Source organism: Aplysia californica, unplaced genomic scaffold, assembly GCF_000002075.1.
Source record: "Aplysia californica isolate F4 #8 unplaced genomic scaffold, AplCal3.0 scaffold00700, whole genome shotgun sequence".
NCBI lineage: Eukaryota > Metazoa > Mollusca > Gastropoda > Aplysiida > Aplysiidae > Aplysia > Aplysia californica.
In genome coordinates, this window is record NW_004797970.1 from 234,027 (window position 1) to 252,346 (window position 18,320).

General features: G+C 41.1%; 1 protein-coding gene across 6 annotated transcripts in view; it reads right to left on the reverse strand.

Moving 5' to 3' along the window:
* The window catches only part of LOC101847843 (mediator of RNA polymerase II transcription subunit 24), a 44,987-nt gene extending 37,941 nt beyond the window's left edge, over nucleotides 1-7,046 (reverse strand). For 2 of the 6 annotated variants that reach the window (XM_035972467.1, XM_013088186.2), the window contains exons 1-3: nucleotides 6,930-7,046; nucleotides 1,039-1,106; nucleotides 244-440 (exon numbers count right to left, since the gene is read on the reverse strand). In XM_035972467.1, the coding sequence (XP_035828360.1) occupies nucleotides 244-440; nucleotides 1,039-1,103 (262 nt within the window). In that variant the 5' untranslated portion in view covers nucleotides 1,104-1,106; nucleotides 6,930-7,046. Of the gene's footprint in view, nucleotides 1-243; nucleotides 441-1,038; nucleotides 1,150-4,294; nucleotides 4,429-6,929 lie in introns of those variants that run through there. The other 4 variants (XM_035972468.1, XM_035972465.1, XM_035972464.1 and 1 more) reach the window with 4 other exon arrangements.
* Between the last annotated feature and the right edge of the window lie 11,274 nt (nucleotides 7,047-18,320).

An 18,320-nucleotide genomic window follows, 5' to 3' on the forward strand; every position in this document is an offset into this window, starting at 1 on the left:
TTTCAGTAGAAAACACATTTTTCCATGAGTAGTGGTTGATTTAAAAAGTCCTCATGCTAACACCCCCACCTTTTGGCAAAGGCTCAGGTGCCATTTTCATAGTGGTAGCGGAATGATTTTGGATCAGATACCTGTTTCAAGACTGTAAGGTTATTTCAGAAGCTGGACTTTAAAAAAAAAAATCCTTTGTGCATTGTTTTACTATATCACACAGCGAATTGACCACAACACATTTCAGGCTACCTGCTATGTCCACTGTCTCTCCAGAGTAAGCTGCCAGAAGCTTCTTCAGCTGAATGCTCCACTGAATCTCCGACCATCTCTCTCTCCAGGCCTGCACGACGGCCAGTTTGACCTTGCTGGCCAGCTGCGCCTTGGCAGAAACCCCGGCTGAGCCACTGACCCCGGCCCCGGGCTCTTTCTTGACCTCCAGCATTGACCTTTGGGGAGAAGAGCAAACAGATGCTTGGAGAATTCATATCGTGCGACCAGACCAGACCCACTCACTCGCAAATTTTAGAAACTACAGTTGAAATATTGTCCAAGATGGCCCACCACTTATTGAAGAGGAAAGTGGTTGCCTTGGGTGATAGTTTTGGACAGGTACCCCTTTCAGTAGGCAACAACATATGACAAATGCAGGGAAAAGAACAGCTAAGTCTAAGTCTCATGAGTAGAAACAACAAATAAATACAAACACAAAAAGTCTTATGAAACCATTAAGCTAACTGAATCATTTTTCTTTCTGTTTTTCCTCCGAAAATTACTGTCTTTGAATAGAACAGAATAGAATAGAATAGAATAGAATAGAACAGAACAGAATAAAATAGAATAGAATAGAATAGAATAGAACAGAATAGAATAGAACAGAATAGAACAGAATAGAATAGAACAGAACAGAACAGAATAGAATAGAACAGAATAGAACAGAATAGAATAGAACAGAACAGAATAGAATAGAATAGAATAGAACAGAATAGAATAGAATAATACTTTAAACATGATGATTTACTTCAACAAAGTAATTAAAGAACCTACCCAACAGACCCAGGGCCTGAACTTGAATTTGATCCAGGCTCTTTTTTCACAGGAAGAGACATCATTTACTTGTCATTGGAATAGAAAGTAAACACTCTGTGAAAAAGAAAACTATGAAAAAAAAAAAATCTTTATGATTAACTTTTAAAAAAAGAAAGAAAAGAAAAGAAAGCAAAAGCAATCAGTTGTAGGTATATTTGTTCGCATTTACAATAACTTCTTTCAACCGAGAAATAATAAAGGTATTACGGGGGGGGAAAAAAGCAAAAAGCAAAGCAACATTAGTACTACACTGTTCGTGTCTTGCGTACCCTCCAGCAGCAAAGCAAAGCTAGCGAGTTAAAGAGACAAAAACCTTAATGTAGCAGTCACTTACTGACAGAGGTATACACTTGACGCATACTTCTGCAACCTTGGACTGCATAAGTATACAAGTACTACATTTCCAAGCTTGCCAACTTTTTCAGAACCCAATCAGGGACACCTAATGTTACCACATCAGACTACGTAACAATGAATAAAATTACATCTAGTGGAACTGGTTTTGGTGTAGCGTAAGTGATTCAAGGCTCTCAAATTTTTAATTGCCAAATCCGGGACAGTACTAGGAAATTCGGGAAAATTGGCAAGCCTGCATTTCAAACAAGTTTATTTGAGTTCCAAAATATTATGGTTGCTGTCACCAAGGAGTGGATATCATACTCAATTGATAGTGATAAAGCTTTGACTTCGATGTTAAAGACAACATATCTTTCTCATTTATTCTTTTTATTAGATGCAATTTGAAACTTCGTGAATATAATCATTTATTATCAGTAAATGTTAACACAGTACCTCTACAAAACAGTTTAAAACACAAAAGTCTGGGATAAAAAACTTATCCAAGAAATTTACAGTATGTGCAACGAACCACTGCCTTTTATGAGAAACATTTTTGTTTCTTTCCTCTTTTGGCCTCAACCTTAAATATTGCTATAAGTTTTGCTAAATTTTATTTTTCAAAAGCTGACAACATATATGCTATTACTATTAACAGTACATAAACACTGTTGCCAACTTTCAAAAAGCAAAATTTACCAGCATTAAAAAAATTTGAAATTAGAAAGCACAACTCTTGATCTTAATGGTACATTGTATCTTTTGTAACCATCTTCAACCAACACCAAATTAATACTAACAAAAAGAAAGCTGAACATAGAAGCAATAAAATAATAATTAACAAAGCAGTGTTCGTGTCTTGCGTACCCACCAGCACCAAAAGCAAAGCTAGCGAGTTAAAGAGACAAAAAACTTTATGTAGCAGTCACTTACTGACAGAGGTATACACTAGACGTACACCTCTGCAACCTTGGACTGCAAGTATATTACAAATCAGTCTTACACGATACAGCGCACGGAGAACATATATATTATATAATATTACGTCTGCAGTGTGTAACATTTTGCAAGCAAGTTTGCTCAATTTTCATAATATCATGAGGGCTGCTGTCACCTAGCAGAAGAGAGTCAATTATATAAAAAGCTTTTGGAGTACAACATCTTTTTCTGAGTTATTCTTCTTGTTGGTTCAAACTAAAAAACTTTGTTATCATTATCACATCATCATTGTCACTATGGTAAAAACAGCATGTCTACAGAAAAAGACAAATTTTATACTGTACTGAGAAACACAAAAGTTTAAAATGCTATGGTTCAAGAACAAAATTACAATTTTAAAAAAGGTAAGTTAAGAATAAAATCTGGATAAATTAATGAGCACAACACAAAAGCACATGCAGTTGTACACTGTTTGCATAAGCCTCAGTCATAATTTTCTTCATTCAACCAATATGAAATAATTCACGGAATAAAGTAATTTTTTAAAATTAAAAACTAAATGTCTTGCATACTTGCATTTACCCTCTAGCACAAAAGCAAAGCAAACGAGTTAAAGAGACAAAAAGAATTTGATATAGCACTAACTTACTGACAGGTATTACACCAGAAACAATACAATACATGCAAACTTGGACAGCATATGTTCCGCACTAATTACCGATTGGTGATATCTCAAGACGGCGCAGCGTGTTTTAATGATCCTATTGTAGTAACTTCAGAGGACGTCGAGTTTTTTTCTTAAAAGCTATCATACATAAAAGTTATTGGACATAAGCGGTTTAGACCTACCAAAATCTGCTTGATTCAACCCCAAAAGTGACAGTATGACAGCGTCTAGTCGTTTCAATCACAGTAATCAACACCACTTGACGAGCACCAACGGTCGCTTGGGCATTTGAGTAATTGACTAAAAGCAAATTATAATAGTTTTTTAAGAGTAACTTTTAAAGTTAAGAGTAATTATTTCAGTTATTTGGTTGGGTCTTCTGGGGAAGGACCGCTTTTGGCCTCCCTCATGGAGTCGGTAAAAAAAGACAATTCCTTTTAACGTTCAATTTGCACTGGATGTTTTTATTCAGTGTGCATCAAAGGCAACGAAGGCTTGTGACAACGGGTTCTTTTCATTTCAGTCATATCCAAAAGGTCCAGAAATCGAACATCAAAGAGAGGGTGGAGTGGGGGGGGAAGGGTGGTGTATTGTCTTGCTTTCTTAAAAACGTTCAAGATTATCCATGAGCACATACTATCCATACCATACTTCAAGGACCTTTCGATTATACCGTGTGTGCTGTCCACTTCCATTTTCTCTTTTTCAAGGTATTTGTGTTCAACAATTTTGTCATATCTGGTACAAATGTCGCTGATTGCATAAGGCAAGATAATGTTGTGGTTGATAAGTACAGCCATTACCGTTACACTGTACATAATGAACATGGCATATTTATTGTCAGTAGGCTCCTCCAGGACGTCTGACACAGGAAGAGAATTCACTGGCAATTAATGGTCCTTCTCCTTCGTGCCAAATGTGACACTTCACATCTTTGGTTACCAAATTTTTAAAAATATAGAACGGACACATACCGGTAATGTGATATGACGCGGTGTTCCGATGATGCTGTTGCTTATCCCTTCTGCGCATTGTTTATCGAGCCTGGGGGTGGGGGGTAATCTCCGGGCATCTTTTTTGGCAATTTTCGCGCGCTTTATTGTCTTTGCTTTTACAGAGTTTTAATTTCAAGCATCAGCATTCTTACTGTTCTGAACATCAATGATCTAAGCGATCTTCCATCACCAGAGCATGGCTGAGGTGCTGCAGTTAGCTGCAAGTGTGAATTTTTACCATGCGAAACACATCGATATGGAAGGTCAAGCCACTGACCCAACATGTCGTTCCATGCGGTATCTCCGAAGACTGTGTCATGTGTAGTGTAGTAGTAGAGAATCTTTGGTATCTCTGCGGTCTTCTAAAAACAGACCGTGGGTATCCCAGGATGTGATGACACGATCACATTACTAAAATAAGCAGCCAATCAGGCAGGTGCCTCGTTCTATGTTTAGCCGCATGTGAAATTTAGTGCCTCTTATCATTCATGATTCCTTCCTTTATTAAATAGATAGATATAAGAAGTGGCTCTATTCTCATCGCGGGTGAAAATAAAAATATGATCGACCTCTCACCGCGGGTGTGGCTGCCAGCGTTGGCTATTCTCACCTGGTGTGAAACAAGACCTGTTTTTCCTCTGAACTGTCTATCGGTGTGGATGATAAAATAGACAAAAACAAAGTTTTAAAAAATGTTATAGCACAAAAGTAAACTAATTTGGACGTCTATAAAGATGTTATGGATTTTTCACTTTTGTCTTTTTTATAGAGCCGAACTACAAGGGGCGCCATTTTGTTTAGAAAAGACTATTTCTCCGAATGCTCGGGAAAATAAAGTTGAACTCTATTTCTCCGAAAGGTTTCTGATCTCAAGATTTTTTGGTTATTAGCGAGATTTAGGCGTCATCCTTTCATTCTGTCATTCTGGGAGGACAGGGAGGAAGCATTTTTTGCATCGAATTCAATTTCTAGAGCTAGAGATTTTTTAATGTCTCAATATTCAGATACTTCAGATGTGGCTGGGGCAATGTTCCTTCATTTGAAAATACCTTCAAAAGGTACTGCATGAAAACAAGACTGCTCGACCTTGGCAGTAACCTTTATATTTAGTCACCCAGCAAAAACTAAAATCCTTCAAAAGTAAAAAATAAAATCCTTCCACACCCACCTCCCCACCGTTCACAACAACTTACACACACACTGACACACACACACATACACACACACATACACACACATGGGCCACTCCATTCGCTGAGGCCCATATCAACATATCTCAAGAACGAAACCGTTTTGAGAAATAAAAATAGAGCCGGCCATTTTGTTTTGCCTGGAAGTTCTCGCGCTACTCCTTTCTCTCTCCCCAGCCCCCCCCCCCCCCCCTCTCTTTCTCTCTCACTGCCCGCAGACAAAATTGCACCCTTTCAACTCAAGAGTGCTGGAACGTTAGTTCGTGGTGAATGCTACCCTGATTGGCCTATCATCACGATGAAAGCACACCGGGTGAGAATAGCCAAAAGGCTCGCCTGAGCTATTCAATCATTCAATTCTCAGAGTCAGAGGTGGCCACATAGATCTTGATCTAGAATCTCTAGATCTAGATTATCAAGATCTAGATCTAGATATCTAGGGCATAGGTCATAGGGGCTCTTTTTCGGTAGTTCCCACCCCCCTTATTTGAGCCTGACCTACATCTAGATCTATAGTACGTTTGATTCGCAGCGAGCTAACATATCAAACCTAACAACCGCAAAACATTAAGGAAGAGGCTAGCCGTACTTAATGACGGCTAGACTGGCAGTCTGTACGGCTAGAGGCAGTCTAGCCGTACTTATTCTTAATATGATGGCTAGACTCATCATTTACAAAAATAGGCCTACTGAATTGTAAATATACATTTTTAGTGTGCAGTACCTAAAGTATTTGTATTTGAGACGAAACCAGGTGCCTTAACGACAGTGCATGTATTTTAAACCTCCTGTTTTCTAATGTTAATAGGGCCTAAGATAAGTACGGCTAGACTGTCAGTCTAGCCGTACTTAATATTGATGGCTGAATTGTAAATGAAATTTTTAGTTTGCAATGCCTAAAGTATTTGTATTTCAGACAAAACCAAAAGGTGCCTTACTGACTTGCATGTATTTGAACCTGAATAATTACTAGATTTTAGATCTAGATCTGAGACCTGTGTACTTAACAGGCTTGAGTCGATAGGGCCAAACCTAGATCTAAGTACGGCTAGACTGGCAGCTAGACTCTCAGTCTAGCCGTACTTGAGTACGGCTAGCCACTTCGAAACATTAAATTGTGGTAAATTCAGGGGGGCAAGGGCAAGCCCCCCCCTGAAACCCCCCTACTCTTGGGGCCTAAACCCGTGAATAACAATTGGGGGGGTGGGAACTACCGAAAAAGCGCCGGTCATAGGTCTACAAATTATCATCTCATTCACTTTTCACTTCTCTCCTAAGTGAGTCTAGATCTAGAATCTAGATCTAGATCTAGATTTCTAAGTGCCCTCGAGCCTCGAGTCAACAACAATAATGTATGTAAGGTTGTGTAGTCTACACTACTACTGACTGACACTGACACTACGACTAAGATTAGATCTAGATTCTAGATCTACACGACCTAAATCTAGATCAAGACTTCTCTAGCTACAAGCTACACTGTCCGATCAATAATATATCGACTCACACTCCAATTTACACAAAAACAGACAATATGTAAATTAATTGTAAATAAGAGGCAAATGTTGAAATGAAATGACCCTCTGCGGTGATCTTGTACTAAGAATCTAGACTCTAGTCAGATCAATCACACTACTAGACTCTAGAACGCTACCAATAACACCCCCCTTGAACACTTAACTAAAAAGTGCCAACTATTTTTCATTTTTTGCAAAGAAAACTCACTCCAAACGGCCTTCAAACTGCTTCCAAACACACACAACTTTAGCTTAGTTTTCTGTACACAAACACAAAGCCGCCATTAATTCCCGTCACTCTTTTTACTTTACTTTTGTGGCTGGCTTGTAGTAGCAATGATAGTACATAACAAGATGGGCCACTTCTCTCTTTGAGCCAATTAAAAAAGTGTCCTCCAAATTTGGTGGCGCCCTCTTCACAAAAGCGCACTCTTTGCGAACAGAGTTACCCTACTTGAGTTTTTAAAAATCAAAGTGAAACTAGCAAGTTTTGGGGAAAATTTCGGAAGAACGCTTTTTTAAAATGGTTACGCTGACAAAAAACCTCTTCCGGAGGAAAGGGTGATGGTTTTCTTTGTTTAATTTGACTTTAGAATGAAAGGCGAGAGGTCATTAAAATATAAAAAAAACTAAAACTCCGCACTGAACGTACCCGAACTGCTGATGAACAGCAGTCGATCTGCGCACGCAAGGAGGTGCTATTCCTATTCTTCTTCTGGAAAAACGAAAGAGAGCTTCAAAACAGACTGCAGCGCCATCTGAAGCAAAGAGCATACTTCCTGCGGACACTTTTTTGGCTGAGTGGCCCATCTTGTTATGTATTATCATTGGTAGTAGTTTGGGACAGTTTGCCCGTTTGGGTTGGGTGGGCTCTGTTCACTGACCTAAAACTATAGCCTAGGCCAGTGGCTCTGTTGGGCTTGTTGGCCAGGTTTTCAGGATGAGAGATCCTCTCTGGTGAGAGTGAGGCACATTCAAGGAGTTTACACTACAGTAGGCTAGTTTAGTTCTCTCTGGTTCTACTCTCCTTGGGCCTAGGCTTCCTCAGCCTTGGGCACATTGCAAGGCCAAACATTTTTTTCCTCCTCCATCGATCGTGAATTTGCGAAGAAGAAACCTCTATCATTAATACGAGGTGCTCATTGCGGATGGGATCGGGTCGGGTCGGGGCGGGTGGGATCTTAACCAGAAAAACTATTCAAGATATTAATAAAATAGAATAGAATGCTAGAAATAAGGGTCTCAGAAATTTATTAAGAAACATCAGCCAGGAATTAGAAGAAATAGGAATACATGTATTGAAATGATTTCATTTACCGTATATTGAAGTTGAAGACAAAAATCGTGATGGTGAAAAGGAAAAGAAAAGCTGCATACATGTGTACTGTATATTATTATGAGCAGTAGCAACACTTGAAGTGATAATTAAACACAATGTTTATACAGTCGAACCTGCTCCAGCAGCATATAATCATTCTGCAAAAGACAAACAGTTATAATAAAGGCCATTTCTCCTTTGGATTAAAAAAAACCCATTATGACACTGGTGGTCGACGTAATTCACCTTTCTAAAACAACAATTTTTCACGTCGACAATGGTGACCGTGTTAGACAGTTCTGATTATCTTTATAGTCCTTGAATATATATATATATATATATATATATATATATATATATATATATATATATATAAATGTATTATCTTACTGCATACGTCCGGGCAGCTTTAATTTGAGCAGAACAAGGGATGAGAAAAGCAGCACATTAATGCGCTAAAAGTGGTGCTGGGGCATTCTCGCTGTACTAGATACAATATTGTACACTCTTAGGTATCGATTAGATTTATTTTCAGTTATTTAGCGGTAGGCCTACGTGTACCGGGTGACCTCAATTGTCTGTGCATTTTTAAACCCTTTGTACTCTTTAATGAAAGGTAATTGTTCCTGAAAAGTTGTCACAGTAATATACTAAAATCATTAAAGTTTCATATCTCTTATAAGTTCTTTTATTTACTGAAGGAGAAATAAAACATTTGTTCCTATACTAGTATACATGGGTATGCGGTTGAATATCATGTGTCCCTCGATCCCTCCCCCCCCGTTTTTTAAAAAATTCCTACACCCACCCTTCTTAGAGTAGTGCAGTTTGTTATGCCCTTGTCTATGTGGTCAGTCTCCAAGTCTCGCGTTATGATCATATTGCTCTTGAATCATGTGTATTATATAGGCCTATATGTATTTTTGTTTGGATTTATTGTTACACATCTCTCAGTTCTATTGTGCTATATATATATATTGTGTTTCCAGGTGCGGTTCGTCCATAGAGCACGGTCGTGCAGTGCCGCCCAAAATGTTTTAATGTTCTATTACGTAAAGCACCCACAATGATAAAATAAAAGACGCCAAAAACAAAAACTAGCCAAATATTATATCGAAACAAGGCCCTCGCTGGCGCCGTAACTGTCATTTCTATTCTATAGCGCCATAAAACATCTACTATGCCATTCCCAAGTTCATGCGCTGTATCTAAACATAACAGGATAGTCAACAGTGGAAACCTGACCTATAAATCGCTCTTTGGGATAACCCAAGCGATGACGACACTTGTAGAGAGTTTGGCGGTACATTAATATTAATAAGACGGCACATCTCAAATGTGCTCCTGCCGAATAGCGCCGAAACATAGCCCACAGTAGGCAATCTAAAAATAAACGCCATTGACTGTGCACTATTCCAAGCCAAAATTATGTGGGCCCCGGAGCAATCCAGCGGAGTGCTCAAGTGAATTGTGATTGGTTCATTGTCTTGTCGCTATTTTAAGTGACTCTGTGACCGTGAACCTGAGGGAGGTGAACGTGACATACTTAAGTCGCTGTCCTAAGAGTTGCTCTTTTGAACGGTTTTGTAGTGGAGTGGTGAAAGGTATTACTTGAGTGTTCAGTTCTAATGCAGGATGAATGAAATTGTCGTTTAGCTAACAAACAGATTTAGTTCTAGAAGTCAAAGCCACAAGTAAAAAGAATGAAAATAAAAGCACAAGGTCTTCTTTCACCAACCCAAAGATCCTAAAATTATATACCATCCCATATACTCTGCCCTTGATTATCTTCAGCCTAAGATAGCTTAATTGTGCACGTCCACTTTTTAGACCCACGAACCGCCCCTGTGTGTTTCACTTTTAGTGTTATCAAGATTCTAGTAGTTTTATTTCATCTTGACTTTGAAAAAGTATTCAACTGGAATACACATAATTATATATACATGTACATGTATGTATATTATAATGGCCTAACGTATTTTCCGTTTCAGTGCGACGCACTGTGAAGGTGAGAGCTACTACATGGGATTAGGAGCGTTGCATGGGCCTGTAAAAGTAAGAGACCTGCCAAAAAGGAGACAGCAATTAAAACTAAAATTATAGATTTCCAAGACATAGCGGTTTGACGGCGCTCTGGTGTGGTTTACACCCTTTTTCCTAACAATTAGACCTTGATTATATCTCGACTTTTACTTTGTAATTCTCTCTAGTTTAAACGACTCTGCATGATTAATCTTTGGTATTTATGACTGATCTAGGGTTGCTGGTGCCGCAGAACTCATAAATAGTAAAAACTACGATTCTCATAAGATTTAGAACAAAAAAACTGGCAGTGTGTCAAAAGTATTCCAAATAAATTAATCTACATGCTAGATATTATAGAAGCTATCGGTACTACACACAAAAAATGTCACTGATACTGTGACAAGGAACCGTATAGAGTTCTTACTCTCATGCATTTAACATACCTGGTGTATCGTATCTGACACGAGCGAGAAGGTTAATGTTGCCCTCAGCTAGGCCAGAGCCTCCATCAATGTTTTATTATAGAATAATTTAAAAATAATCCACATGCACAACGGTAACATCATGAGTTGTTGTGGCACGTGACCCAGGCTCAGAAGAAGAGAGCAACTACAAAAAGTTCAGCTTCTTCTAAAGCTGTTGATATTGATGAAATGAATTATAATTCAATTTTAAATTTTACAGTAGTCTCCGCCTAAACGCACTGTGCTTGGGAGGGCTCCTTAGCGTGTGTTTATATACGGAGCGTGCGTTTACATGAACCTTTGCAAAGGGAGGATAGGGACGCAGTCATCTCAATTCCTTATTATTCTTGTCTAATGACCTCCCTTGGAGGGTGGGGGTCATTTTAGCTGATAATGTGACGACACGTGACTGTTTTGTGAAGGATTCCCCGACTGGGGTTAAGAATACAAAGGCGTTGAAAGGGGGGGGGGGAGAGAAAGACAGACTCAAGGTATTGAATATGCACTAAAAAACGCCGAGAACAGATACCCTAAGAGGAAACTGTTGGTTGGTCATAGTCATAGTCACAGAGACGACGGCCCAGCCACGTGGCTTTCCAACCGACCACCCCCGACCGTAAAATCATGGACGACATCAGAATCATAGATCTCTACATTCATAAAAAAACATTTCTTTTGTGATTCGTTGAAAAATTACGTCACAAGTTCTTCGAGCGCAGCTATACTTGGCAAATCTTTAATACTAGATCTATTTGAGGCCTGTCTAGTGTTTTATGGCATTTATGCGTGTCGCGCACCAGGCCTAAGTCTAAGTAAACATTACATGCAGTCACCAAAACACCAGCCAGAAACCTCTCTCAAAGGTACATTTGCAGTGACCAATCAAAAAAACATTTAGCAGCTCCTGTAGGCAAGCAACAAGGACGCAGGGCGCGTGCCTTACATTACTTACAACATCGTGAACGTTACGACAGAGTTGGTGGGTCAGACACCAAGCCCGTCCATTTCACGGTTCATCTTCAGAGTGGGAAAGGTTATATGCCCTTCACTGCCGATATGGACACAGGCGCCCAGATATACTGAGTGACACAAGGTCAGTACAGAAAACACTTCTCCCATTTTAATTTGCCCCTTCTACCACCAATCACCCTACGCAATTTCGACAGCTCAAAACTTGCTGACCCATCCATAGATCGCTTCCTTACGAACACAAAGCACAAGGACCGCCAAACACTGGTAGAGCTGCTTGATGCGCTGCCGCCACAGTGCGATGCAGTAATAATAGTAATAGGGCAGGATCTTATCTACAAGCTGGGTCTACAGATCGACGGTCATGCGAAGGAGGTACGCAGAGTCACGACAGATACTAGTCTGTTACAAGACTTCCCGCGTCACCTGTAGAGGAACTGGGCACAGATCCCGATCAACGTAAGAGTAACATAGCTGAGGGTGTCGTTCCTTCAGCGGACACGTCACGTCCCTACCTCTCACCAGGAAAGACGAGTTCTAATGACCAATTGGCTGTCGACAAGCTAACGCAGCAGATCGCCGGGGTGATGACGTTCACCTTCGACCCCAACGCTCCAGCCTACGTCGTCACATACATGTATGCCTGTGATGTTGATCTTGGAGCAGTTCTGTCGCAGATTCAGCACAGCAAGGAAGTGCCTATCGCCCATGCCTCTCTAGTCATACCCTCCAGCAAAAGGAACGGGCGTATGCAGTACAACTAGTACGAGAGAGACGCTCTTGCTTGCGTTTGGGCTTGTGGGACCTGGGAGAAATACCTGCTAGGTCGACCTTTTGTCATCAGGACTGACCACTCCGCACGAGCAACGCTTCTCCAGGCTACAAGGGACATCCGAAAGTCATCCAAATTCTCTTGTTGGCTCAACAGGCTCTCTGATTTCGACTACAGAGTAGAGTATCGTCAAGAAAGTCGGAACGTCGCCACCGATGCACCCAACCGACTGTCCCAATGGTCCACGCAGAACCTCTCGGCTGATTTCACCAAGGAGTACCTCGTTCACACGCTCAACACTGATCAACTGTCACTGTCTGATGTGCAGTCACACACCCAGTCAGACGACATACTTTCTCAGCTGTACAGCTATGTAGGGCACCAGCTGGCCTAACAAGAAATGTGTAGATTTACCACCACATCGCCCCGTGAGACAACCTCGTTGTCAAACAGCGTCTCCACCAGCAGCACCAGATCTACGATCTGCTGAGAACACACGAGCGTCATCCGACCAGCGCCGTCGAGGCCCGTATCGTGTTGGCGACAACGTGATCCTTGCTCACCGCACCCAAGTGCTAAACGTAAAAGCCAAAAGATCGATTTATCGCCTTGGAGTCAGCCTTTGACGGTTGTTCAAGTACAGAACTTGGACATTGGACCTCGTTTGTCCGGTGGTCAACAGTGGAATGCCATAAATAAAGGGGTGACCTTATTTAGGCCACATGTGGCCTAAATAAGTTACACCCCCTCCCTTACCTTATTTAGGCCACTGTGGCCTAAACAAGCTAAACCCCCCTCCCTTACCTTATTTAGGCCACATATGGCCCAAATAAGCTTACCCCCCCTCCCTTACCTTATTTAGGCCACATCATATTATGGTAGATTTCTTGAACTAACCATGGATTCGGAAGGTCTTTTTACTTAGTGCGGGGGATTATTTCAAAATAGAGGATGATACTAAATGAACAGTGGACCAAGGGTATGAGTTGTGTGTCTCTGTGTGTGTCTGCGCGTGTGTGTGTTTGTGTGTGTGTGTTTGTGTGTGTGTGTGTGTGTGCATGTGTGTGTGTGTGTGTGTGTGTTTTTTTTTATAGTACAGGGTTTTACGGCGCTCACAACTGCATAAGGTCATATGAGCGCCAAGGGGTGGGTGTCAACAGAGAAGTCTTTACAGGGAACCAGACTTATTCTGCTCACCTCTCTAGCAACAGCACAAGGTCTGCTTCGACTATCAAGGCACCTCGGAAATAGCAAGTCACAAGAGAGTGACAAACATACAAAAGAAGTAGAGGAAAATGACAATAGTAAGGATAATTAAGAAAGAAAAAGCAGCAGTTCCCTGTTGTAGATCAGGCACAGTTATGAGCGTGACATGAATCAGCCCATTTACAATTCTACTATGCTTGAACGAGAAATGTCCCCCCTTTGGGAGTGGCCTAAAGACACTACAGTCAGTAGCACTGCCCCGGGAGGGGGGGTGGGGAGAGTGAGTGTGCGTGTGTGTGTATGTGTTTGTTTTGTGTGTGGTTGTGGTGAGAGAGAGATCTAGAGAGAGAGAGAGTAAATGTAATAGTGTGTTTGTATGTGTGCGTGTGTGTAATGTGTGAATGTTATTGTGTGCATGAGTGTCTATCTCAGTTTTACAGTCCAAAAGTACATTATTTCGTTGAGAATTTTATGTACCTAGAACTCAACTACAAACCACCTTTGCCTTTATACAAAGTCACATAAATATTCTTTCTGTGCTTATTGAGGTACAGTACAGACTCAATGTAATGAATATGGACTACAAAGTACAAAGGTCGGGAACAGATAAGCCTAAGAGAATACTGTTGGTTATAGTCATTGAGACGACGGACCAGCCACGTGGCTTTCCAAGCGGTCACCCACGACCATAAATTCATGCAGAATCATTCTCTACGTTCAGAGAAACATTTTCTCTTGTGATTCGTTGAACAAGTAGCCTATGTTATAAGTTCTTCGAGCGCAGCTTATTAGGCTTACTTGGCTAATCTTTAAACCTATAGAGACCTGTCTAGGGTTTGACGATGCGTTTCGCGCATCAGATCTAGATCTAACTAAACATTACAATGATTACACGCAGTAACCCAAACACCAGTCAGAAACCTTCTCTCAAAGGTACATTTCCAGTGACCAATCAAAAAACTTTTCAGTCCCCCCAATCCCCCCCCCCCTCCCCCCCACAACATTTAACCGACCAGCCCTGGACCGAGACCTGTGCGTCAGTGGAAAGTTGGGTGTGAAAACGCTGTCCATCATTCTCTTTGTCCGGCGTGAGGGGCACTCTCACCAAATATCCGGTTTTCTAGTAAATTCTAAGCTCGCCTTATGCAGGCTGTACAATTTGTGAAAATTCCCCCTCGCCAAGCTTAACTTGTCTGCGTGTTTCGCGGATCGGAGCGTGCGTTTAGAGGGAGTGACCGTGCGTTTGTACGTCTAAATTATATAGTAAAAAACCCGTCAAATGACGAAAGCGTGTGTTTGAGCGGAGCGTGCTTTTGTATGGCGTGCGCTTTGGCGGAGACTACTGTACTACTACCAAAGATTCTCTACACGATCTTTGCTACTGCTACTACTACTACTACATGTACTACTACAAGACAGTACGAGAGAGTGCCACTCAGGCAAAGATAGTGTAACTTTGACTCAGCCACGTTGTGTAAGCGCTCAGAGCCTGTTTACTTTATTCGGGGTTGAGCGCTATATAAATGTCATTTATTATTATTTACACACTTTTTATACCCCAAATTTGACCCGTAAGTCCATTCGCAGGATTTGACCTTTTCACTTGACCAAAGTGTGCCAAAATAGTAGCCTATCTTTTTCCCCTCCATGAAGGAAAAATCTGGCCCTCATTCAAACCATTGGGATTGAGCAAAATTTTGCGTATTGTGCTTTGTTCTTACAATGTTCATTATGATATGACTTATAAGTTGTACACTGAGGCAAAACTGTACTAAATGAGAAAGGTGCACCATTATGAAAGTGGAACGAACTCAGTTGCCTGAAAAGGGTAGTTTGAGCATGTGTGGCCTAAATAAGCTAAACCCCCCTCCTTTACCTTATTTAGGCCATATGTGGCCTAAATAAGCACTCCCATTTAATAAGTATACCTTAAAGAGTTAGTAGGAGACATTGGCTCTCGGACGACTCTCAACCGTAAGGTCTAGAGTTCAAATTCCGAAAGGGGCCCTCCGTCGTGTCCTCATGAAAGGCACGATTTTTTTTTACTAATTTAATTCACACAGATGGGAATAGATACTCGGCTGTAGGCATAAACAGGAAAAAGTCTTTTTTTCCCCTTGTTTTGGAGCGCGTAATCAACAGCTTGCACTGTATGCTTCCCAGAAGCCGAGAATGTTTCCGAGTCGTGTTCTTGTGGTTCGCTGAAGTAAGATTGAAGGTTGTAAAACGTACAGGTATATACTATAGGATGCTGTAGAGCATATTTATGCAGTGTGCAAGGCCTATAGGCCAATACAATGCAATTATTGTTTGGCTATTAAAATGAGCAACTGCCCTGAAGACATGGGCTAATGGAAGCCTTATCAGAGCTCTAATCATGCAAGCCCTCTCCGATCGATACCGGGAGGTGCCATTTCTGGCTCAGAGGTTGACGAGTAATAAAAAATAGTACACATGTGGAGTATTATTAGTTAGAGAATCTTTGGTGTAATAACCCGTAATTACATGTTACTTGCACAGTTGCTGTAGTAGCCGTCGTGCACTCAGTCAGATATTATGATGTTGAATGTCCATGCCAAGGTGTTACATCATATTATGCAAGTTATCGGTCCATGCTGTGCGTTGGCCACCTTATACTGCTACATGAAGTGTGTTTTTCAACTGTTCATTGTTTAGCAGGTTTTTTCTTGGGAGAATGTGACACACCACTGTTTTTGTTTGCTTTGCAGCTAATTGTGGTCATTCTGTGGTAGCACCCTTGCCCCATAGCCTAGTTGTGCTTGAAATTGGAGCGCTTGTTGAGTTCCTGGAGCTGAAAGCCGTATGAATTTCTAGTGTATAGGTACATATAAATTATATTATAATATATTATTAGGGCCTACGCACACTGTATTTAATATTATATTATTTATTATAAATAGATCTTGATCAGATGTTGTACGGCTGAAAAACAGCAGTAAGAAGAGTAAGAAGAATAGGAAAAGCATGTAGATTATATCTGTATATTAATAATTATATGTAGATGAAAAAAGAGTCAGTCGTGTAAAGGAGAGAGGACCCACGAGGCCGGGGGTGGGCTGGGGGGGAGTGGAGATGAAAGCAGATCATGACAGAACATAGAATAGAATACGAAAGGGGAACGTTTCAAGGGCAGAACATTTTTCCACCGCTGTCAGGTTTCGAACCCGGGACCTTTTGAAGGAGAGGACACATCTAAGTAAACACTTTCCTCCTCTACACAGAGCCGTGGTCGTATTGTGCAATTTCAACTGTACTGTATTCTTGGCCACCTGTTCCAAATCAACAAAGTCTTGTTTTTATAAAAAGTGGTTTGTTCGCCCCCACGGCATAATTTCGATCATACATATTAGATCTAGAGGGTTTCAGCCCTGCCTGTCAGAGCAAACCAGAAACTGAAAGCGAGAGGGATACTGTAGGTACGTCGCAACAGAAAGATCGATTGTACTAAAAAAAAAAAAAAGGTACATGTAGCCTACCTACAAAAAACCCAGCTCATCACCACAGAGGTTGAACTTCTGCGTGCAATGGCAAAACTTGTATAAAAGTTAGCGAGTTTTACAGTAACATGAAGTTATTACTACAAGTAGTACAAGTATTACATTATTAGTGTTACTGTAACATTCTCTGCTGAGTCTGTGGTGTAGAGCAGCTAAGAGAAATCAAAGTCAGGCTTAGAGGCATCATCACGAATAGAGAGTGTATAGTAGATCGTCGAGGCATGCATAGCCCCCAGACTTCTCTCACTCTTAGTAATAGTACTCTCACAGAGCCTACTGGGTAGGCAGGGCTGACTGGTGAATTGGCATTTTTGGGCAATGTTCGATGGGCCGGTGCAGCTGGACAAAGAAAAATTACCACTAACAGTGACAACTCCAGCCGTCAAATGGCCACTGTCATTCCAATAAAAATGTCTTACGTCAAATACAGTGGAATCCACTTATAACGAGTCCTGAAACAACGAGAAGTCTGTTTTATAAAGACATTATTCTAAAACCCCGTTTTTTCCCTTCTTTATCTTTGTAAATAAAATACTGCTATTGCGCAATCAGACCGTCACGCGAGTCGGTTATAGCGGAATACTGCTGCTGCTGCTGTGCACAGCGCACAGAATAATTAAACATATTAAAAAACCTTGCCAGTTGAGAAAGTTGTTGGTGATCCAGCGAAACAAAGAATGGGACAGCCCACGCGAACCAACAATGAAGACCGGAGTGAATGAATGGGGAGGGTGTGGCATGCGCAGACAAACAGAGCACATCGCGTGATAGGCCAGTCTAGATTCTAGGCATACCGTGCCTCTCCTCACTTCTCTGGTGCGGGATGGAGTGGTCACAATGCTGTGATAGATGGAGTGAATGTGTGATGTGCACAAGCAGACGCAACGCACCACAGGTTGTGGTGGGGGACAACACAGTGGGCGAGTTAGCCTAGAGCCAGAGCCCCTTCTTTCTGATCGCCAAGGCCGATTTGTCAACATTGCTAGTGCTAGAGAAAGAAACCTGATTCGATTTTTGATCAATTAAGACTAGAGAGCATGTTAAACAAATCATCATCAGGAGAAATACAAAAAGGAAGAAACAGACAAACTTATACATCAGGCCTACTTTACTATTTCCCTTGAATTTATTACTGGATCCCTTGTAACGAGAATCCTGTTATAACGGACATTTCGCACCGGTCTCCTCCCTCTCGTTATAACAGGATTCCACTGTACATCATCATCATATATATTATAACTCTCTTCGGTCAATGAACAACAGCCCAGCTCTAACATCATGTGTAGGCTACACATACATGGACAAGATTGAAGAAGGCCCCCCCCCC